Source organism: Daphnia magna, linkage group LG5 (genome assembly GCF_020631705.1).
Source record: "Daphnia magna isolate NIES linkage group LG5, ASM2063170v1.1, whole genome shotgun sequence".
Taxonomy (NCBI): Eukaryota; Metazoa; Arthropoda; class Branchiopoda; order Diplostraca; family Daphniidae; genus Daphnia; species Daphnia magna.
Genome location: NC_059186.1, coordinates 8,634,007 through 8,654,508, shown reverse-complemented (window position 1 = coordinate 8,654,508; position 20,502 = coordinate 8,634,007). Strand labels below are relative to the sequence as shown.

At 42.2% G+C, this 20,502-nt stretch overlaps 4 protein-coding genes and 1 long non-coding RNA gene across 8 annotated transcripts; 1 reads left to right on the top strand and 4 right to left on the bottom strand.

The window, feature by feature from the left end:
• Nucleotides 1–915: 915 nt before the first annotated feature.
• On the bottom strand, nucleotides 916–4,091 carry LOC116922794 (integrator complex subunit 5). Its single transcript, XM_032929217.2, has 3 exons — nucleotides 3,473–4,091; nucleotides 1,650–3,410; nucleotides 916–1,576 (listed from the first exon to the last, which is right to left on the bottom strand). Exons 1-3 carry the CDS (start codon nucleotides 3,914–3,916, stop codon nucleotides 1,055–1,057), a joined length of 2,727 nt encoding a protein of 908 aa, XP_032785108.2. The 5' UTR covers nucleotides 3,917–4,091; the 3' UTR covers nucleotides 916–1,054.
• Nucleotides 4,092–6,270: 2,179 nt separating this feature from the next.
• Nucleotides 6,271–12,706, bottom strand: LOC123472450 (vitellogenin-2-like). The gene is made up of 14 exons (XM_045173991.1): nucleotides 12,570–12,706; nucleotides 12,437–12,460; nucleotides 12,231–12,376; nucleotides 11,966–12,154; nucleotides 11,699–11,866; nucleotides 11,391–11,633; nucleotides 11,061–11,320; nucleotides 10,742–10,978; nucleotides 10,507–10,675; nucleotides 10,040–10,429; nucleotides 9,759–9,982; nucleotides 9,468–9,681; nucleotides 6,912–9,404; nucleotides 6,271–6,839 (listed from the first exon to the last, which is right to left on the bottom strand). Exons 1-14 carry the CDS (start codon nucleotides 12,601–12,603, stop codon nucleotides 6,498–6,500), a joined length of 5,133 nt encoding a protein of 1,710 aa, XP_045029926.1. The 5' UTR covers nucleotides 12,604–12,706; the 3' UTR covers nucleotides 6,271–6,497.
• A 1,596-nt stretch (nucleotides 12,707–14,302) lies between these two features.
• On the bottom strand, nucleotides 14,303–16,241 carry LOC116934215 (regulator of nonsense transcripts 3A). Of its 3 annotated transcripts, none has more exons than XM_032941797.2 (5): nucleotides 16,062–16,241; nucleotides 15,555–15,981; nucleotides 15,230–15,471; nucleotides 14,702–15,175; nucleotides 14,303–14,629 (listed from the first exon to the last, which is right to left on the bottom strand). In XM_032941797.2, exons 1-5 carry the CDS (start codon nucleotides 16,239–16,241, stop codon nucleotides 14,546–14,548), a joined length of 1,407 nt encoding a protein of 468 aa, XP_032797688.2. In that variant the 3' UTR covers nucleotides 14,303–14,545. The 3 variants fall into 3 exon arrangements, with proteins under 3 accessions (XP_032797688.2, XP_032797690.1, XP_032797689.2); XM_032941799.2 differs by having other exon boundaries at nucleotides 14,303–14,604; XM_032941798.2 differs by having other exon boundaries at nucleotides 14,303–14,607; nucleotides 16,062–16,240.
• Nucleotides 16,242–16,878: 637 nt separating this feature from the next.
• LOC116922800 lies at nucleotides 16,879–20,319 on the bottom strand. 2 transcript variants are annotated; one of them, XM_045173994.1, is made up of 9 exons: nucleotides 19,989–20,319; nucleotides 19,734–19,920; nucleotides 19,455–19,660; nucleotides 19,053–19,393; nucleotides 18,819–18,978; nucleotides 18,667–18,755; nucleotides 18,454–18,563; nucleotides 17,914–18,388; nucleotides 16,879–17,846 (listed from the first exon to the last, which is right to left on the bottom strand). In XM_045173994.1, exons 1-9 carry the CDS (start codon nucleotides 20,125–20,127, stop codon nucleotides 17,127–17,129), a joined length of 2,427 nt encoding a protein of 808 aa, XP_045029929.1. In that variant the 5' UTR covers nucleotides 20,128–20,319; the 3' UTR covers nucleotides 16,879–17,126. The 2 variants fall into 2 exon arrangements, with proteins under 2 accessions (XP_045029929.1, XP_045029930.1); XM_045173995.1 differs by having other exon boundaries at nucleotides 19,734–19,931; nucleotides 19,989–20,109.
• Nucleotides 18,276–18,820, top strand: LOC123472452. The gene is made up of 3 exons (XR_006646883.1): nucleotides 18,276–18,403; nucleotides 18,509–18,586; nucleotides 18,646–18,820. It is a non-coding gene; the product is annotated as an uncharacterized LOC123472452 (long non-coding RNA).
• Nucleotides 20,320–20,502: the final 183 nt, after the last annotated feature.

Genomic DNA, 20,502 nt, shown 5'->3' with positions numbered 1-20,502 from the left:
TTCTCGAAGCAACCATAAATTGCTGATGATTGAGACAAACATTTAATTTGCTGAATCTGCAATCTTGCACTTTGCATAACACCCTTTTCTACGTTTGCTACATTGGGTGGTTGTGTATTCATTGACATCAGCACATCTGGATAACTCCTATCGTTCGCTGGAGCTATATTGAATTACTCATTAATTTTGGTTTTTCAAGTCAACACATATTTTAGCTGAAAAAAGGGGGAGATACTAAAAGACCGGTTTACGTTGGTCACCGGATAGAACCTTTCGCTATCAGCACGGTTGTTTGTTTTTGTTTTTTCCAATTTGCTTGCATTGGCATATTACGTCGAAAAAAAAAAAAAGAAAAAACATTTGAAACTGCGATAGAAATTAAAAACTTTAGCCGAAAATCTTCAATAAAATTAGATTGGTCGAACGCTAGTAAAAATTGAAAACAAATAAAAAATGTGTGCTAGAATGAAAATTGGAGTCATGAGACTTAAACTCCCTTTCAAACATGTTCGTCGGTTCTGGAGAATAGTGATTGTGTTCTGATTCCAATGCCTAAGTGCCTTCATAGTCAAGACTGTGATGACACAAAGACATTCGGTAATTGGGAACACTTGGATCAGACGAAACTTTTGAATGTACAGGAAGTCTACAGGTCATTACAACGTCGTAATGTTAAGATCTACAAAACTAAAAACTACGAGAAAAAAAAAATTTAATAATGGCGAAGATCTCAAATTGAAACGAGTAATTGGCAAGATGCGTAGAGGGTAAGCATTAATCCACTTGACGAGACGAAGTTTTGCGGCATAGCTTACTGCAATTCAAAGAAAATTAACGACAGTTATAACTTTTCCTCGCTCCATTACCTCTTTCTGACGATTTTTAAAAAATTAATATTTAGCTTTTGGACTGGCATTGAAAGCAGAAATCGGATCTTCTAATTTACGATTTATCAACGGAAACAAAAATCCCATATTCGACAAAACGGTATCTTTCAATTTGAAAAGAATCCTTCTTCTATTTCAATCTGGTGCTTTTCTTAAGCCATTTTAATTTAATCTTGATCTGGTGCGAGGAAGCGAGGGTAGAGATGGCCAACGGACGCGATGTTAGCCAACATGATTAAGCGCAATCGTTCTGTGTATCGAGGATCCATTTTGTAGTCCGACAGATCACGCCATAGGCTCGGACTCGGCCGTTCATTAGCTCCGAAAAGTGCCGGTGTTGGTATATTGTCTCTCATGAATGCCCAGACGTCTTTCAGTAAAACATGGACTTCGTGCGGAGAAATATGACCGATGATCTCTGACAAATAGGAAAGGGGAGGAGGTAAGAGTTGTCCGGTCGCCATCAGTTCAATCAGTTTGCAAGTCATGTCCAATGCATCGCGACTGTCCTTAGCTTGTCTTTCCTGGCAATTGGCCCAATGAGATAGTAAAGTGGCCAATATGGCCCGCAATATTACGGAGCAATAACACAAGGCCGGGCGGTTATGAGCCAGCAAGTTCAAGAGGTCCCACACGACCACGTTGTCTTGTACGAAGCGACGAATGTGCAGATCCCTCTCGACTGTAACCTAAGTTTTTACGTCAAAATTAGTTTAAATAACTGAATATTCTATAACAAAAAAAAAAAAAACACATCAATACTTTCGTGAATTCCTCATCCGGCCATATTAAGCCGTTAAACATGACATCTGGCGAGACGATTTCCACAAGAAGCAAAGACAGTTGAGTCATTCCTCCAGGATTGAAAGAACAGCATTGGCTTAGCGTGTCCAGTAATAAATTGATATGGGACCGCACTTCTTCGACGTTGCAGTCGTTGGAGCCTTCTGAGTTGGTGTTGGCCAGGTGACGATTGCGGATGCCGTTACCGATGATACCAGCGTGAAAAACAGAAGAATGTCTTTGGGGCAAAGTTACGCTGGAACAAAAGTTCCTATTTTGCATCAAAAGCGAGGCGGAGGAAGATGTTGTTTTTGGATTTTTCTGTGGTTGAGTCTCAGCACCGAAGAGCGATTTCCATTCTTCGCTAAAAACGCCTTGCATAAGCAGTCGCAAGATAAGAGCCTGACCATTAGGATAACTGGACAAGGTCGCCAGGATCTTCTGAGCTTCTTTTTTGTTGCCTTCTCCACGCATGGATAACACCGTGAAAAAGTGCGGAACGCTACTATAAGATAACTTGGCTATAAGCCGTGGATGGATGACTTCTGGAAGCCGGATGCTATTAAGTAACCGGACAGCCAAGTGAGGAATCTGGCCATCCTGGAAGAAGAGGCCAGGAAAGAAATCTAAATTCGCGTTGAGTGCCGATTGAAATTTGCATCTCACTTCAGCTCCAGGCTCTCCAAGTTGCTCAAACTTTACCAACTGAAGAACATTTAAAAGGGTATTTTCCAAATTGCGCCCTTGAAAAGTCAACGCCTCGTGAACGGAAGTATCAACCACTTGACTGTGCAATCCTTGAACAGATTTTAAATAGCAACGAATGAGCAAAACAATTTTAACGGGATCTTTTTTCTGCAAAAGTAATGTGACGACATGGATTGACACAGCTGGGCCTTGAAGAAGAGCCATCAGTGTCAGCAGTCTCAGTACGCTTCCTTGTTGCCAAGTGTCGTGTGTTAAAAGCATCTGGCATAGATTACTGACGTGAGGCTGTAGGCTCTGAAGGAATGGAACGTCTGACGGCATGACACGGCCAGAGGCTTGCACCAACTGTGCTGCTTCATTCAATAGCATTTCCAGAAATTCAGAAGCCACTTCTCGCGGAAACGTTGGCTGATGACAAGCTCCATATTGAAGAAGGACGTTGATTATAGCCAAACCACCTTGGCGGCAACGAACAACTTGTTGTACCATAAGGTTGATCAAAGCCTCCCGTCCGCTAAAATATTTACTAGTCCAAATGGCTGCTTGCTGAGTGAAACAAGGAATAGTATCTTGATTGATAGCCTTCACTCCTTGCTCTACTATGATATCCAGTAGATCCTGTGATAATGAAGACAGTTGGAGTAGGTATGGTACCACTGCGGTGTGTTGCTCACTCATATCAGTACAGCTTGTCAGGAAGAGGTCCAGTACTGCTTTTTGGATATTGGTGGCATGGGAGAAGGAAAGATGAGCCAATATTCCAACAACTGAATTCAACTTTGGAGAAATGTTCCCTGATTCTGTGCCATAAAGTATAAAGTCCTGCAGCCCACATGCAAGAATTCTAGTAACCACAGTATGGGGAAAGCATCCTCCAATATGGGCAACAACCCAATCAAAATGAGGGCTGTGCTCTACACTCGTCTCCAGTAATGCATTGATGCATGCCCCAGTCTCTGATTGATTGAGGTCTTCCAGAGACTGAGTTGTCAGGTCTATTAACATTCTGGTAGCTCGGCAGTCAAGCCATACCTGTACATACATAAGCCTTTAATTAGCATTGTGAAGTATACATGAAATGCAGTATGCTTTACCTGTAGTGTGTCATTTAAACCTCTGTTTGCATGACCATGCTGCAGGTGTGGGGAATGATAAGAGGACATTTGGCCAAGTAATCTCAATGACCATGTTGAAATTATGGGAGCCCATCCCTTCGGATTCCATTTGATGAGAGATGATAAAGCTTCGTGTATCAATGCTACTGCAGCTTCTTTTTCAACCAATCGCTTCTTAGCTGCTGGGTTGTCATTCTGAATTTGTGACTGTGAGAGATGCAACTTGATTGAATCATCAATAACTTGACAGAAATAGAATAAGACAGCTTCACGCGCAGCAGGAAAGTTCTTCAACAGGTTGGTTGCTGTTTTAACCACTTCACTACTGTCAACTTCGGTTCTGCTTTTGGTTGTGGACGGTGATCCGGATAGGCCATTCAAAAAGTTTCGTAAATCAGTCAAGACTCCTAATGGGGCTTGCATCTTAATATATAACCTAATCGCTTCTTTGCTATATCATAATGAATTAAGTGACTTTTCTTATTTATATTTTTAAAAGGAAATAGTCAGGTAGCTGTAAATTAATTAACAACAAACTAACATGCAGCCGAAGTTTCAACATACGAAAAAAGATTCAATGATGGCTATTGTTAAAATTGCGCTAGCAGCCCTCTCTGTTTTGCTTCATGTAGGTAGAGCTCGGCCCCGCGTCCAATGGGTAGGTATTTGGGCTAATGGGTAGGTCTTTCCGGCAAAAAGATTGGATCCGATGGGTAACGGTTCTTGAGACTTTGTGCCCACTACCTACCCGGAATTTACGTCGGTAACAAAAATTTCAAAACCGGTTCCATTACCCAGGCTCAAAACCCGGTTAGCCCCGATTTCTCACCCGATAACCCTTTTTTTCACCAAAAAATTTGGCATGCGCATGAAATTCCCACCACAAGATGTCGTTAACCCAAGGAGAAATTTTTTTGCTACATCAGAGTCATGGAACCCTGGTTGGTTCACGCTGAGAGGAATCCCTATACCACGTTTCGTTGGTCTTTGTGTCTAAAATTTCGACGGTTTTGGTGCGGTCACAGTGGTGGAAACTCATGCATAAGGTTCTCTCAGACTTCCAAAGAGTTCCGGTAGGTACTATATAATCTGTAAAAATCTAAAAAGCATAACATTTCAATTTTAGCCATACGCCGAACCTAAAAATTTACATTTTAAACAAAAATGACAGAAAGTAAATAGTGTGGAGTGAGGAAAGTAAATATTGTATTGCCTAAATAATATTGTCGTGGGTGAAAAGGGGAGAATGATTATCTCTTCGCAGAGATGAGTCACCCGCTCATTGAACTCTGCTGCGACCGTGGGAATGATTTATCCCAAGAAATCAGCACTAGAAGAAGATACGGAGACATGTGCTCCGAAAGGGGCGTAAATCGCGTAGCAGTGAAAATGCGGCTGTGAAATTCAGTTAAGATGAGTTCCCTGGTTTCTCTAGAGGTCTTCAGACGCTTCTCCGAGTCTGGATAAATTGTTATTCCCCTTTTGGTTTTAGTAAAACATTGTTTAGTTTAAGTCATCACTTGTTGTACTATTTCTTGATTGTGCAAATACAACATTCGTGTGATAATATACATAAGAAGACCTAAGGCAGAGTCAGACTTGCCGTGAGCGAACTCAAACTGAAACTCAAAATTTTGACTCTCCACTCATTTCATACTGCCGCCTAGCGGTCGTTTTGAACATATGTGCTAAAACGACTCCTACAGATTTCATTCACTCAAAAATGGGGTTAGTCGGTTGGATCTAGGGATCGGCCCCGACCCTAATCGGGGTGTATTTTTCCAATCGGATTTAGAAATTCGGGGCCCAGTGCGGAGCGTTCAGGGTTCGGGGTGTAAATTTTTGAACCCCGATCTCAATCGGGGTTGTATCGGGGTGCCTAATCGGGGCTACAACCCCGATTGCAATCAATCGATCGACGTAAAACATAATCGATCGAGTCGAAATTGACTATTATGATGAAAATCGGGGAGTTCGCCCCGGTTGCCCCGATAAAAACCCGACCCAAATTCGTAGTTTAAATTCAGGCGCCATTTTTGCAAATGCCGTCGGGGCAAGCGGGTTAACCTCGATTTTTGCCCCGCCCCGCCCTGGCTGACGAAATTGAACCCCGAATCAGCCCCGATTGCCTTTTTCTGGGGCGGGGCGGTTAACCCGATTATGGCTAATCGGGGTCGATCCCTAGTTGGATCCAAAGCGGCTTTTGCGCCTTGGTACTATACCGCTAGGGTGGCATCCGTGACGCACGAGAGTGATATTGATTCCAAGTATACTTAGCACATGGCCAAGATGGGTAGGCTGGGCCGGTTTTTATGGGTAAACCGGGTATACCCACCACCCTCTTGAAAAATGGCGGCTTGGATGACGAAAAGCTTTAAAAAAAGGGAGGTTTCAAAAAGGTTTGTTTCCTGATGGGTGAATGCCATCTTGTGGCGGAAACTGAAAGCACATGGCTAAATTCTGGTGAAAACCCGGGTAATCGGGTAGAAAAACGGGTTTAGCCGGGTTATCAAACCTGGTAATTGAACCGGTGTCGAAATTATGTTACCCAAGTAAAACCCGGGTAGGTAGTGAGCATAAAGTCTAGAATCGTTACCCACCGGATCCAATTTTTTTGCCGAGACCTACCCATTCGCCCAAATACCTACCCATTGGAAGCGGGGCCGAGCTCTAAGAAGACCACACAAGGCATTCACAAGAAGAGTAGAATGTAAGACTTTAGGCAGATTCAAAGATTCTAATCTATTACTCTGCTTTAGGAGTCTATGACAACCATCTTTGTAAGACCAGACGTTTATTTTAATAATGTAATACCCGCTACTTATATATTTTCTTCATAATCCTAGTTATACGAATTAACCCGAATTAACCACGTGCAAGAGAGATGTTTGACAAGAATAAAATTCGACAGTTTCAAACGAATTTGAGCGTAGACAGCCGAGAAAAAATCGAATAAAACACAAAATTTCACATCGTATATCCAAGCTAAGCAAATAACAACTGTTTAGGCAGCGATACAATAGCTTGGAACGGTGATTGAGCTGACAAAGTCCTGCAAATCTCCTTGACACTTGAAGGTGAAGGGTTTGCTGATCATCATAAAGGGCTTGCAGCCAGGTTGGCAGATAGCATTCAGTTCAACAGACTCGCACTGGCCCTTGGTTGAGACACCCTCGAGGGTGAGTTTCTTAAAGCGGGTGCATTTGGTAGGGGCATTGGTGTCGTACTCGGGCAGGTGAGTGTGATATTGTTGGTCGATCGACTGGCATGTCTCGGTCTCCTTCTTAAGACGGCGAGAAATCTTATCATCCGTGTTTGAATAAGAGCAGCCCTTGGAAGAGCTCAGCTGTGAAAGTATAACACCATTCGTTAATAATCAATCAAATGGAAGGTAATTTAACAAACAAATTTGTCGAACCTTGAAGCTTGCGGCCATAAGTTCGCCTTCAGAAACGGCGCAACGTTGGGGAGTCTTGAATTCACCGGCAACTTCTTGATTGAAATCACCACAGACCCCGCAAGTCCTGCCACGCAGATACTGAGGAGCGGTCAACTCGACGTGGGATCCTTGGACTTTGATGAAGAGGTGCATGTTTTTGATCTCCATGATTAGGCTGTCGGGATGGGGGTAGACAACAGCCTTGATTTCCTTGGCTCCTTCCTCACGGATTTCGAAGCGGCTCTCCTTGTCCAAGTTCTTGAATTCCTTCTTGTCTCCATTGATGGTGACGTAACCGGTAGGGTCGAGCTCGACGGTGTCCTTGCCATAGATGACAGTGACAATCTTTTGTCCTTGACGACCCTGGTGGGCAGTAACGGCGATTTCGGATTGCTTGTGGCAATCAGTCATCAAGACATGGGGGCATTCGCTAACAGTGTAGTTGTAATGAACACCATCATAAGTGTAAACGGCATTGGAGCCAACATAGCATCTAGCTTCGGTAACACCTCCTGTAGTCAAGCTGGCAGCGTCACGGATGAAGTTGCTTCTGGCGCTCAGAGGGTAGAAGACCTTCGAGTAAGCAAAGGTCAGCGGTGAGAAACGAGCCCATTGGTTAACAGTTTCATCTCCACGGCGGACATTGACGGCAACAATAGTTTCGGTGGGACGGACGAATGTCATATTGCTGGCTCCAGTGTAGGGATCACGTTTGATGGTCCAGGTGGCATGGTTGGCAGCGTTGGACTGTCCCCGGATGTGTTTCACGGTGAAAGGATACAGTCTGTAGTTGACCCATTGGCGGGCAGCGTTCAACCAGTAGCTAGCAGTCTCCGACAAGTTATCGGATTCGGCGCTTAGTTCGTAGTTGTTGTAAGTTTGATCCATGCGACGGGCCTTAGTACAAGCGGGACTTCCGTACATGAATCCGGAGGCCAAATCCTTCTGGCACTGTTGGCCAGCAGGGCTGTACATGGCAGCCTTGGCGGCATAGTCGTCGCGGTAGACCTTAGCCTTGAAATAGATCTTGGACTGATCACATTGCTCTCCGAAGGCAATCTGATCCTCTTCAGTTAGATAAAGAACATCCTTGCTGAATCCGTAAGTGGGAGGTTTGTTCCAGTTGCGAGTGGCAGTATGGCAGACGGCAAAGTCGACCTTCTTGTTGGCACGAGCGCTGGGGTCGGAAGTGGTGTACTTTTCAATTTGGATATCGGTAAAGTCTTTGGTGAACCAAGCATTCTTAGATAAACCAACGGTGGCGTTGAAGAAAATGAAAGTTCCATCCTTCTGCTCGGCAACGAGTCCGGTTTTCATTAAGTGAGCGTTACCGCTTTCTAGGTTCTTGAAGAGACGTCCGAGAACGGGGCGGAATTCAGGAGCAATAGTGCTGGTGGAGATTACCTCGGGCTCTGATGGAACCCTGGATTGGGGTGATCCTGACTCGTAAACGACGGAGTGCTGGGAAGTTTTGGTGGCGTATTGGTACTGGAAGTAGGTAGAAACAGAGCGGGCGCGAGTGCCGGATGGTTCGTAACGCAAAACGTACTTGCTGTTACGGATTTCAAGCGGAACGAATCCAAGGTTTGAGAAACCGTTGATGTCCCATTTCTGGAAAACCTGGAAGAAAGTCATCTTGTAGGAAAAGTCGAATTCGCTGTGTTCCATTAGCTTGACGTTGACGCCGAAGCGATCACCCAGGGGGAATTCACGCTTGATTGGTTTGTTAGTAACGCTGATGAGGTTAGTGGCTTGATCCTCGAGAGTCGGTTTAACACTATCAGCCACATTGCGAGTGACAGTGTAAGGCTTGACGTGGTAGTAGAGGAGATCGGTGACTTTATTGCCAGGAGTCCAGGTAACCTTGATCTGGTGGTTATTAAGATTGTAGTTGAAGTTCAGCTCCTTGGGGGCACGGGAATCAACGCGGACGTCCACACCGGAAGCGATGTAATTACCGTTGAAGGGGATTTCAACGCGGATCTCGGAACTCAACTTCCAGCTCAGTTCAGCACTGACATCAGACTTGATGCCACCCTTACCGTCCCCCTTCATGTTTCCTTGCATAGAAACGAGAATGGGGAGAGTAGCGAGGAAGCGCATGGGCAGACCCAATTCAGTGGGGAAGCGGGCATTGTATTCAGCCAACATGCGGTACTTGGTGACGCTCACTTCGTACGGTTTGTTTTGGTACTTCATGGCCTCGCTAATCAGAGAGGGAATGGACTCTTCGAGCTTTTCCAAGTTGAAGAAACGGTTGACTGAGCCTATCAAGTTGATGTGCAAGAGTCCAGCGCGCTTGTCAGCCGGGCGAGGAGTGGCGTTCAACTCTTCCCAGATTCCTCTCAGGTTTTCAACTTTTTCACCAGCCTTGCGGGAAGACATGGTTTCATACTTGTTGGTGAGGCGGCCGAAAAGTTTGCCGAAAATGTTTTGCCAAACTTCGGACATGTTGTAGTTCCACAGGTAAACCTATGTTATAAATGAATTTTCATCAGAACGAAGAACATTGAATATAATGTGAGTTTTTCTTACACTGCCGGCTTCAGCGGAGAAGGGGCCGAGTTGGTAGTAAAAACGGTTAGCCAAGAAGACGGGCCAGCGCTCATCGGCGATGCGGAAGTTGGGAGTGTACATCATAACGGCGACACCTTCTTCCATGTGGGAAGAACGGATATCGGCGAAGGAGTAAGGAAGACCGAAAGGAGCAGGCTTTACCATGGGCCAGGCGACGTTAGCTTTCTTGATCCTAAGAATAATTTCAAGAACATAATGGTTAAAACGTCTACAACGGAGCTCTAATAAAAAAGCGGAAATAAATATTACAGCTCCTCCAAGTAAGGAACGGATGGAGGCATGTTGGTTATGGATCCAATCAGGCTGCGGGTGAATGCGGCAACTTGGCGGTTGGGTTCAAACCAAGTGCTGGAAGCGAATTTCTGCCAAATAGACTGAGGAGCATTGGACATGAACAAAAGACTCATAGCAGCCATGCGCACTTCAGCACGTTCGGCGGTGTTGCTGGCCAGGTTAACCAAGATGGGATGGATCTGGAAAAAAATAAAAACTGTTAGTAGAAGCCCTTTAATCACGATAATTGTGATTACCTTTTCTGGGACGACGAAAGCAACACGATGGAGGGAGAGGATGGCGCGAACACGCTCAGCGGTGTCATCGAACTTACCGGGAGTTCCGCGGATGATGGGCAGCAAAATGGGGACGATTTCATCGACACCCAAAGAACCGAAAGCAGCCAAAGTAACAATACGATCGGTGGTGCTTTGGCTAGACTCGAGTTCTCTAACGAGCCAAGGCAAGAATTCATCGATGACGACGGGGTCTTTGTGGTCGCAGAAATCACCCATGACGGAGACGGGGTATTTCTTGGCGGCCAAGAAGCGGGAGCCACAGACGGAATTCAACAAATCGGCGATAGCAGCCAAAGTAGTCTGCTTCATTTCAGTACTGGCCTGAACCGGGCGAGATTTCAGCAGATTCTAGAACACATGTCAAACACAATTAAGAAACATGAAAAAAAAAAATAATAATAATTAGAAGAGTTCAATTCAATTACGATGAATTCATGGAGGAGCTGACGAGTCGGGGTCTTTGCAAAGTAGCCGAGAGCGGCCAAAGCCCATGTTGCCTTAGCACCAGTGATTTGCTCGGTTTCGACCAATTCCTTGATCAACATAACAGCAGGGTTGCTGCCTGACTGGACAACGCAGTCGACAAACAAAGTCCTGCAACAAGAAGATTAGCATAACTAGAATTATAGAAAAGCATGGATTTCACTTTAGGCAACTCACATGGTGGGGTAATCCAAGGTCTTAACTTCTTGCCACAAGGATTTCAGCTCGTCCAGAGAGAACATGGGCAGAACGCGACCAATGATGGCCAAACGCTCTAGGTTGTCCTTCTCGGAATCGGGGGTCTCCTTCAGGTCCTTGGCAACGGTGCGCAGGGCAGCAATGATGTTCTTGTGCAGAGCAGAAACGGGAAGAGGGCTGTTGATGTAAGCATCGACCAAGTTGGGCTGAGCGGGGCTGTAGTTGAATTTTTAGCAATGTGAAAAATTCACTTCCAGATTCGCCTATAGCTTTTTTGTTTGTAAATTGATGTACTCACGTTCCATCGTGATTCACTTGGTGGAAGTCACCGAAGACGTAGGACAAGGTCTTGTGTTCCTTAGGTGACGACGGGCTGGCGAAACGTGAGCTGACGCTCTCCATCTTCTCCAAAGACCAGTCAATGATGACAGAGTTGGTCAACTCATTTGTTTCAGTGGCGAAGGGCTGGACCTCCAAATCACTGAAGCCACTGGCGTGGACAAAAGTGAGCTTGGGGAAAGATTCTCCACAAGCGATGTATTTGTAGACTGTGGAACGCTGTTCAATATCATTTGATTTAGTTAACTGGAAAATTTCTGAAAAGAATTCAAATGTTTATTGTTATTACCTTCATGAAGTTACCGCAATCAGTCTTGCCAAAATCGCAGCTGTGGGTAGCGGGATTGGCAGTTGACCAGACAGGGTTGTGCTGGCAGCGGTTGTAGTCCTTGGACTTGACAATCTTGTAGACGGGCTTATCCTTGCAGATGGCTTCGAAAGAGCCCAACTTGAAAGCATCAGTGATGTAGACTTGGGAGAGGGGCAGCCGGGTAACAGAGATGGTAGTACTGCAGTCACCGCTAATGGAATCCTTAAAAAATAATAATTTTATGTTTGAGAGTATTTGAACATCATAAAGATTTTCTCGTCAAATACCTCGAAGACAGTGAAAGATTTGGTTTCTTCCTCTGCGGGGACGGATTCATAGTTGAAAATGCCATCACGACGGACACCGGTGATGTCGAGTTGCAACTGGCTGGCGATGCTCTTCTTGTAGTTGACAACCCACAGAGGTTCTTCGGCATTGATTTCGATTCCGGTGAACTTTGAACGAAAAAAAACAAACAATTAATTTTAATGTCAAAGAAATTTGAAAACAAGTAAACTCTAATCTTCATGAAAAACGCGAAAATTTCTTCTCACCGATCCCTTGTTATGGGTGACGACGAACGGAGCTCCAAAGTGTTCATCGTTGACGAACTGGTCCTCCTCACCTTCAATCTCTTCAGGGTGAGCAGGTTGGATTACGTAATAACCACTGTCACTGATTTCACCCTGGAAGTAGGGGTTCTTCACGAAGTTTCCGTTACGTTTGATGCGTCCATCGGTTAACTGGACAGCACGGGATTAAAGTTTCAAATAAAAATGAAATTTCTGGTACACAAAATGAAGTGAACGAACAAAATACCTTGATGACAATGGTGTTCTCATCGATACTCTGGACGATAACGCGGCTTTGCAGTTCAATCACAGCGTACTGTTGTTTGAGATGATACATGCCAGCTGCTGAACGTCCAGCATACTTGTACTCATACTGAGTGCCCGGTTCCCATCCTGCAATTAACGTTATAGAATGAGTTAATATTTAAAGGAATAAAATTTAAAAGGTCTCACCCAAAGTCAGGCACAATAGCGCCGCTGGAGAGCAATCGATCGATATGTAAAAAAAATGGGTAACCAAAAATCAATTAAGACAACCAAAAAGGTTTAGAAAAAATACATTAAATAAATTTTGTGAATAACTTACACAAAACAAGGAGAGATGACTGCAGTTTGCCCATCTCGGCGTCTTTGCTCAAGCCTCTTCAAACGACTTGTGCTGCGATACGGCCGTTCCATCGCCTCTTAAATAGCCCAGTAAAATGAAAATAATACGCAACACTCGTTTTTTTCTTTCTTCTGGGAACAACCACAAATTGCTGATGATTGAGACAAACAATAAATTTGCTGAATCTGCAATCTTGCACTTTGCATAACACCCTATTCCACGTTTGCTATACATCGGGTGTTTGTTTATTATGTGATTTCAGAACATCTGGATCTGAACATCTGGATCTGGACATCTGGAAATCCTATCATCCGCTGGAGCTATATTGAATTACTCATTAATTTTGGTTTTTAAATTCAACACATATTTTAGCTGAAAAAAATTGATATAAAATATCGGTGTGTGTTGGTCACTGGATAGAACCTTTCGCCATCTGCACCGTTTTTTTTTTTTTTTCCAATTTGCTTGCATTAGCATATCACGTAGGAAAAAAACATTTGAAACTGCGATAGAAATAAAAAATTTGAGCCGAAAATCTCAACAAAAATTTGATTGGTCGAACGCTATTACTAGCGTTCCCGACCTACTGTTACCAGCGTATTTGACAAAAAGATATCTTTCAATTTGAAAAGAATCCTTCTTCTATTTCAATCTGGTGCTTTTCTTCTGATCTTAGACCATGCCGAGAGCCCAGGCACCGTCAGAGTCATAGATTACATTGTACAGTACATAGTTTACATAATCTATGAATCTGACGCCATAAAAAAATACAGTGGATTACATGGCGCCATTTAAAGAGACGGCGGATTTAATGGCACCACATTAAAACAAACAAAAACAAAAATCTACTGAAGAATCAACTGTCGATTGGTCGGCCGGAAGTTCGATTACACTGACGTGAACAATTGATTACATGTAATTGGGGTACATATACCCTATTTTAATTTTTGGTTTAATTTAGTTTTTATCAGCTGTAAAAATCTAAAAAAAACATAACATTTCAATTGTAGCCATACGCCGAACCTAAACATTTAACAAAAATGAAAATTTAGGCTTAAGATTTTTACGCTGGTGTCAAGGGTCGAACCAACGGACGATTTCTAATGTTACTATTTACCATAAAGATTGTAACCTTGTTAAGTTAAGTTACGTTAGGTCATATTATTATTTTTTTCGTTAAGTATTTTGTCCAAAATTTCGTTAATTAAACTAAATTGTTTCGCATCAGGCCGTAGACTCGTGCTCCAAGTTCAGGTTTCAGGTTCTACGTTTCCATTTACATTGCCACAATCCCTCTAATCCTCATCCAGGGCCTTTTTATGATCAACAGCCGACGCCTTAGCCACTAGGCTAAGGACGTCTAACTAAACACAATGTTGAACAATATTTATCGTTCCTTCCAAAGTGGCACCCTCCCCCCTCCCCCTTTGAAAAGTAGGACTACTTTTCACTCCGAATGAATCACTTTTTGGCGGGGCCCCATGAGCAACTCGATTACGGCCAATCGAGGCCGACTAGTTTTACCGTTTTGAGACCATATCATCCCAAGGATCCGGCAACACTTTGTTGAATCAGAAATGTTTCCAACGTTAGGTTGCTGTAAAAAAATCTTTTGTTGAAGGCAAAATTTCAGCCCACAATTCACTAAAAACACAAATCGAGAGAAAACTATTAATAAAAATATTTGTTCACCAAAATTTGTGTTCACCAAAGAAAATCAAAATCCTGTATTTGAAGATTTGTGCAATTATTAGGTTGCGATCACGCAAAGATTCCATGGTCTGACATTTGCGGAACAACTGAAGCAACTCGCAGAGAACAACAGAATTTTGGCAGCCATCTCAGAAAAGGGAAATATAAATTTTTTAGGCGCCTGTGCGCATCTACCTTTTTCTTAAACCGGACAGTCGATGGCGCGACGAGACATTCACTGACAGAGTCGAGGTTGAATCTGATCACTGTTTGGCTGATGCACTTCGCAAAAAAGGTTGTGTGTTTACTTTTCGTTTCATTCCTTCTGTAAGTGAAGCAACAGTCAGCTTGTATCACCCTTATGCATATGTTTAGTTAACAATTCTAATTTATTCAGTACACCGTGAAATTTGACTTACCGATGGGTGGTCAGAGGTTTTCGCTTTAGGGATGGTCACGCGTTTCGCACCGGGTCGATAAATCTGAATAGCCGGCCTGTCTTTATTTCGTATCTTCTTTTCTTTCTCAGAAGAATCGTTATCGGCCCTTCTCCTAGATTCCTTATCTTCTTCCGGTTTTGGAGACGTGGTTCCATTCGGATTTTCCTTATTAGGCGTAACCTCCGAAATCGAAATATTTTTCTTTGGTTGAAACGACTGCTGCGTTTCTTCCTTGGCATCAGGCTTATCCTGATCTTGGAATTCACCGCCTGATCTTCTTTCCGTCTTCGGCTTGGATTTTTCTCGAATTGGTCTCTCTTTTGGTCTGTCCGGTCTTTCCTTTGGCTTTTCTAATTTGGTTCGTGACCCTTCTTTAGGCACTTTTTTAACAGCAACTCCCGTTTCAGCTTTGTCTGTTTTTTCCAGAGTTTCACGTTCGGCATTTTTTAATACCTAAGCATTTGACAAAGTTTGTATGGAATTCTATAAAATTATTAAATAAAGTACTTTGACTGGATTATGTAGTCGATCATCGTCTTTTTTTCCTTTTTGGGTTTGCTTGTCCTGCTTTTTCTCATCTTTTTTGGAGTCACGTTTTCTAGCCATTCTTTCAAGTTCTCTTTGCTTCTTTTTGTCGAATTCTTTTCTTCTTCTTTCATCCTTTTTCTCCTCGCGAAACTTTTCCCTGTCTAAACGTCTTTGTTGTAAAAACTCCACCAATGGTGTAGTTACTTTTACATGCCCATTTGCTAAAAACCAAAATGAAACACCAAAACCAGAGTAAAGTAATGTGTTAGTACAAAGAACATGTTGTGGAATAATAAGCATCTACCTTTGATTTCACGTTCTCGAAGTTCTAGCTGTTCCAGATAGGTTTCAGCACTCTGTAAAACAATTTCATCTGGCTGCTCCAGTTTCTTTAGGAATTCTAAGTAATGAGGGTCATTATCGATAGTATTGCATTTATCTTCTTTGGCCCCTGGTTCATGACGAAGTGGAATTCTCTGGTATGGAGCAAATTCAACAACTGCAGGGTACTCAGTACCCTTTTGGTCAAGAAAAACATAACCATCAAATTTATCCTGAAAGGTGAATATTTCTTCAAGGTTAAGGAAGTTAATGTAAGCTCTGCTAAATGTGGGAACTCCAAACTGTTGCTCGCCCTTAACAAAGTAGAAGAAGTCATTATCAGGTAATGGTGAGATCTGCTCAAGGAAAACTTCTTCTGTCATTGTGGGTGGTAGTCTTCGAATAATCACCTTGGGAAATAAAGAAATGTCAATTAAACAAACAGGAATTGACGTTCGTACAAGTCTTAGTAAAAGAAATGCTGTAATACTTTAGAAGGTGGCTTTTCCTTAGATTTAGTTCTATCTTTTTCTTTTGTAGAAACTTTTTTCTTGGTTTCTCGGGACTGTTCATCTTGAGCCATTGATGTGGAATATAAAATTTCTGCGTCAAAAATTCTAAATTGCAGATACGCAGAAACGTCGGGAATTACTGATTTCGTCTGCTTCATGAAATCAATTCAAAACTCAAAAGCGCACCCTTGGCGGGCAAACATGTCATTTACATACAAGAAGTAATCCATAACAATAATTAGAATAATTTTTGGTAATAGTTAAAGTTGGTACAATTTTATCAGTTGTAGCGGAAAAAAACTATTACCATAGCAGTTATTTCACTATTAAAGCATTTGAAACATGATGAAACCAAATGGCAACTAGTCAGAAGGCGGGAAAGGTTCAAACGTTCAGAAACTGAAAAAGTTCTAAAAGCAGGGGATATACTTACTGCTTTACAGGATTTTTTTTTTGTTTGTTTAAGGCCACGCTAAATCTTTTTGGCAGTGCCATTTGGTGGATTGAATTGAACCATAGTTCGTGTTATGGGTTCTCTTCAGTTTTGCTTAAAAGAGGGTCCGTGCAAGTCTAGTTTGTTGTTATAGATATTCTAATTTCTTTAACACCTGTTTTTAACAAAACCTTGCGTCTCGTTGTATGGACATTCTAAAATGTTGAACAGTTATTCTCCCATCTAATCATTAGTTTTCTACCCGGTTATGGAACAAACTTCTCCACAGAAAATGAATTGGCACATGGTAATGCAGCTGAATGTAGTTAAAAAGAGGTTTGGTCATGGATGTGAAACAATAATACTGAAAAAAAGTGGAATTCTATCATTCTAACAGACACACTTCAGACATGAATTTCCAGATATGAATGAAAAATCATCAATACCTATTCCAGTTCAGGTTAAACATTAGGCATTATGGACGTATCGGAGGGAGCTTGTTTGCTTGATTAAGCGGAGAAAGGTAAACTTCAAAGCACATTTAACATATTTGCATACAGTAAACGTATCTACAGCATTGAGATTTGGAAGAAATGTCTACACAATAATATTAGCATTTTAGCGACGATTGTGAGAATATTCGTGATTCCGGGGACAAGGTCGATTGTTTTTTTGGAGTAAGAACGGGCTGTCGAATGGGACTTGTAGAATCATGAATCTTAAACGTGCAATTTACCATAGAGATATTTTCTTTGTTAATTTTTATCAAGTTCGTGTTGGGTTTTTTAACGAGCTGATTCGATTTATCTTCAAATTTATCACGAATAATGGAAAAGTGTCGTCGTGCTAGTCGTTTCTTTGGTGATTCATGAAGTTCGTTATTTAGCTCTGTTTCCATTGAAGGCTCGGAAAGCTTCGAAAGAAAATTGATTTCAACATAAGTGAGGTGCTCATCTTCGACCGATGAATCATCTGCGCTCTTATTTATAATTGTATCAACTGTTTGGACAAGTGAGCTTTTAGATCCATTTGATGCCGTTGAATTACTTTCACTTAATTCAGTAATGATGCTGAGATTGTGACCATTGGTTGGACACAATCTTACTGGGTTAACTATTGATCCCGTGGTTTCAGTTTCGTTAAGCCAAATGACCTCATAAAGCTTGGTTGCAGTATTTTCTTCAGGGCGCTGATAAACATTGTGACCATGGGTAGCTAACGATTTTAACTGAGCGATGGCTTCTTCCATACTTAGTTTAACAAAAGGCAACACGCGGGTTGAATCGTTCGATGATGCCGAATTTATGGATGATTCCAGAGGCTCCCTTTCCTGCAGCAAAACCAGAAACGTGACTATTTTATTTTTCAACAGAAATATTAATTGAAGATTAACCTACCTTGCAAACGCTGTTATCGTGACAACTTGTTTCAATATCCGAATAGCTCTTCCAGTGGCGAATACCCCAATCAGTACGATTGACATTTACAAAAACCATGTTTTCGTAATCGTGAACCGACGCACACGAGGATTCACTTTTGGAATCGGCCTCATCACACAATAAACCAGTTTGCACCATTTTTCCGGGATGTAAAAAATTTACCATATGAAGTTCACCATCTGATTTCGTCTTCAGTATACGGGCTTCAAATGGAATGTTGGTAATTTCCAACAATCTTGAATCAGAGAGAGATTTCACCCCTCCACTTCGAGAGGCGCCTAAATGTTTTGGGTGCTCCACTTCTGCGACAACCTCCGTTTTCCCCGCGTAAGGCAACATGCCTTGATGAGGGTTGTTATTTTCTAATGGCACACCCGACGACTCTACTTTGATCGTGCCCACTGCCACAGGCTCGATAAGAGCTGAAGCCAAACTTGAAACGGAAAAGGTAAAGTCTAGTTAAGAGGTTCACAGAATCATCTTTCACATTCAGTATACCTAACACCCGAGAATTTGCGATTCATGTGCTTCAATGTTCTTATCATGAATACAGGGCTAAAACTAGGAATTGGCTGTTCACCTAGGATAACTCCTGCTTGACAAACAATCTGATGCAGAAAAAAATAAAAAAGTAAATAAATAAATAAATAAATAAATAACGGAAACGAAATTCGCAATCAGAAATTTTAGAAGAAATTGCACCCGACGTACTTCTTCAACAGAAGCAGGACTGGATGCTCGAAATTGGATGGGACCTGAAGGATGAAACCAACGATAATATACTAGTTGACTGGTATGCCCTAATAAAAAAGCATATTTCAATGCACATAAATAAAAAAACATTATAGAAATCTAGGGTGCACCTAAGATCGATCCAATAATGATGAGAGTAGGAGCGGCTATATCAAACCAAGGACGATCCTGATGCGTATGTGAAAATCGAAGAAACATGGCGAGACATGCTGCATTTTCCGTGGCCGTGACTGTATAAAACACTACAGCCCGTTGTCGTGAATGTCCTTCCTAGAAGAAAAAAATAATAATTAAGCAACAGTTACACAAAGTAATTGAATGCAAAGTAGAAAATACCATCCTACCTTGATATTGAAGAAACAAAAACAATAGATGACACCAACAATAGCATTGTATATCCTCTCTTCCCAAGCTGTGGAACATAAATCTGTTTTTTGTTTGATGGTCCAAACAGTCATTCCAACCCAGTGAATAGCAATCACAAGCAGGAACCATAAGTGTAAAACAGAAGCGCACAAAAGCAACGCGATCACACGTGAAACCATGGTGCCTGTTCGCCATGCAGCTTGCAAAGCCAAGCCTACCCATGTAATACGCTCTTTATCTTCCCTTGAATTTCGCATTGTACGGGCATATGAAGCTATACCCCAAGCTAATGATAACAATGAACCCATTGCAGAAATACCTTAATAAAATGATTTCCATAAATAGACAATGTTTGTGCGTGAAAAAAATTACTCACATACCAGTCCAAGGGTGCCAGGAATCAAGCTCATACATCACATACAACTGAAGAAGAAGTTGAGGTGCTGATTCGAGAAAAGATTCAAATAACCTTAGTAAGCAAACATCACTTTGATAATGACACAGAAGCTGCAAAGCTTGTTGATTATTGGCTTGAAAAACTTTTTTCTGGGATTTCCTAACTCCTAGATTCAGTATAGCAGCATACCTGTGAATTCACAAATGAAGATAATTTTTAGTTTCAGATCTTTTAAAAGGAAAATTGAATCAGTATAAATGACCTATGAACGATTCCAAGAAGTAAAACATGTGAAAAAGCCATGGGTAAGCTGATGGCAGTTTGGTCAACCTGGTGCCACCGGAGGCTGATGCATTGTGTCAAAATGGATGGTAAAATGCACAGCATCAATGTTAAAGTTCCCCATTCGAAATACCCAGCATTTATATATTTAACACCCAAAATAATATCTGAAAAAAGACTTGAATCAAGTAAATTCTATGTGTAACAGACAAAAGCCACAGCCAAATATTTCTACCTGTAACAATGTCGGCAACGTAAAGCACTAAAGATAAAACGGTAACAACACCATCACACAAAGTATATTTTACACTGGGATTAGGCTTGCATGCATTATTTGCAGGAGCAAGCACAGGATTTTGATTAACACTAGCCATCTTTTTCCTGTTTGCTCTGCTTGTAAAAATTCGAAAAAAAAATGTTGACTTATCATTCAAACGTGCAAACCTAACGTTGCCACATTGCGCTTAAATCTGCCCATTGCGCACCCAAATAGGGCTCGGCCCGGATCTAATCTAATCGGGGACACCGCTAACCTGCACCGATAAAAATGAATCAGGGAAGTTCGGTGCGGGTTTGTTTTTTTTCGATGCGGAACGGTGCTATAATCGTTGCTGCACCGATAGCACCGCTTCGGCCATAGGGGGTTAGTCTTACCAGTGACCTTGCGTTCTGATAGGCCAACGAGAATCACGTGACTAGGGTCACATTTTGTTCTTGTTGGCCGATGGCCGTAGGGCAACTGCCAATTT

Bases quoted from the DNA above. Each gene is read 5' to 3' on its own strand.
- LOC116922800 (XM_045173994.1), bottom strand. From the start codon at position 20,127: ATGGCTAGTGTTAATCAAAATCCTGTGCTTGCTCCTGCAAATAATGCA. The intron at 19,661-19,733 runs GTCATTTATACT...GTGAATTCACAG, and splicing joins CTTCTTGGAATCGTTCATAG to GTATGCTGCTATACTGAATC. The intron at 17,847-17,913 runs GTAGGTTAATCT...GTTTTGCTGCAG, and splicing joins ACGATAACAGCGTTTGCAAG to GAAAGGGAGCCTCTGGAATC.
- LOC116922794 (XM_032929217.2), bottom strand. From the start codon at position 3,916: ATGCAAGCCCCATTAGGAGTCTTGACTGATTTACGAAACTTTTTGAAT. The intron at 3,411-3,472 runs GTAAAGCATACT...ATGTATGTACAG, and splicing joins GTTTAAATGACACACTACAG to GTATGGCTTGACTGCCGAGC. The intron at 1,577-1,649 runs GTATTGATGTGT...GTAAAAACTTAG, and splicing joins CGGATGAGGAATTCACGAAA to GTTACAGTCGAGAGGGATCT.
- LOC116934215 (XM_032941797.2), bottom strand. From the start codon at position 16,241: ATGAAGCAGACGAAATCAGTAATTCCCGACGTTTCTGCGTATCTGCAA. The intron at 15,982-16,061 runs GTATTACAGCAT...TTATTTCCCAAG, and splicing joins AGGAAAAGCCACCTTCTAAA to GTGATTATTCGAAGACTACC. The intron at 15,176-15,229 runs GTACTTTATTTA...TCAAATGCTTAG, and splicing joins GACTACATAATCCAGTCAAA to GTATTAAAAAATGCCGAACG.
- LOC123472450 (XM_045173991.1), bottom strand. From the start codon at position 12,603: ATGGGCAAACTGCAGTCATCTCTCCTTGTTTTGT. The intron at 12,155-12,230 runs GTATTTTGTTCG...CGTGCTGTCCAG, and splicing joins AGAACACCATTGTCATCAAG to TTAACCGATGGACGCATCAA. The intron at 9,405-9,467 runs GTAAGAAAAACT...TTTATAACATAG, and splicing joins TCTCCGCTGAAGCCGGCAGT to GTTTACCTGTGGAACTACAA.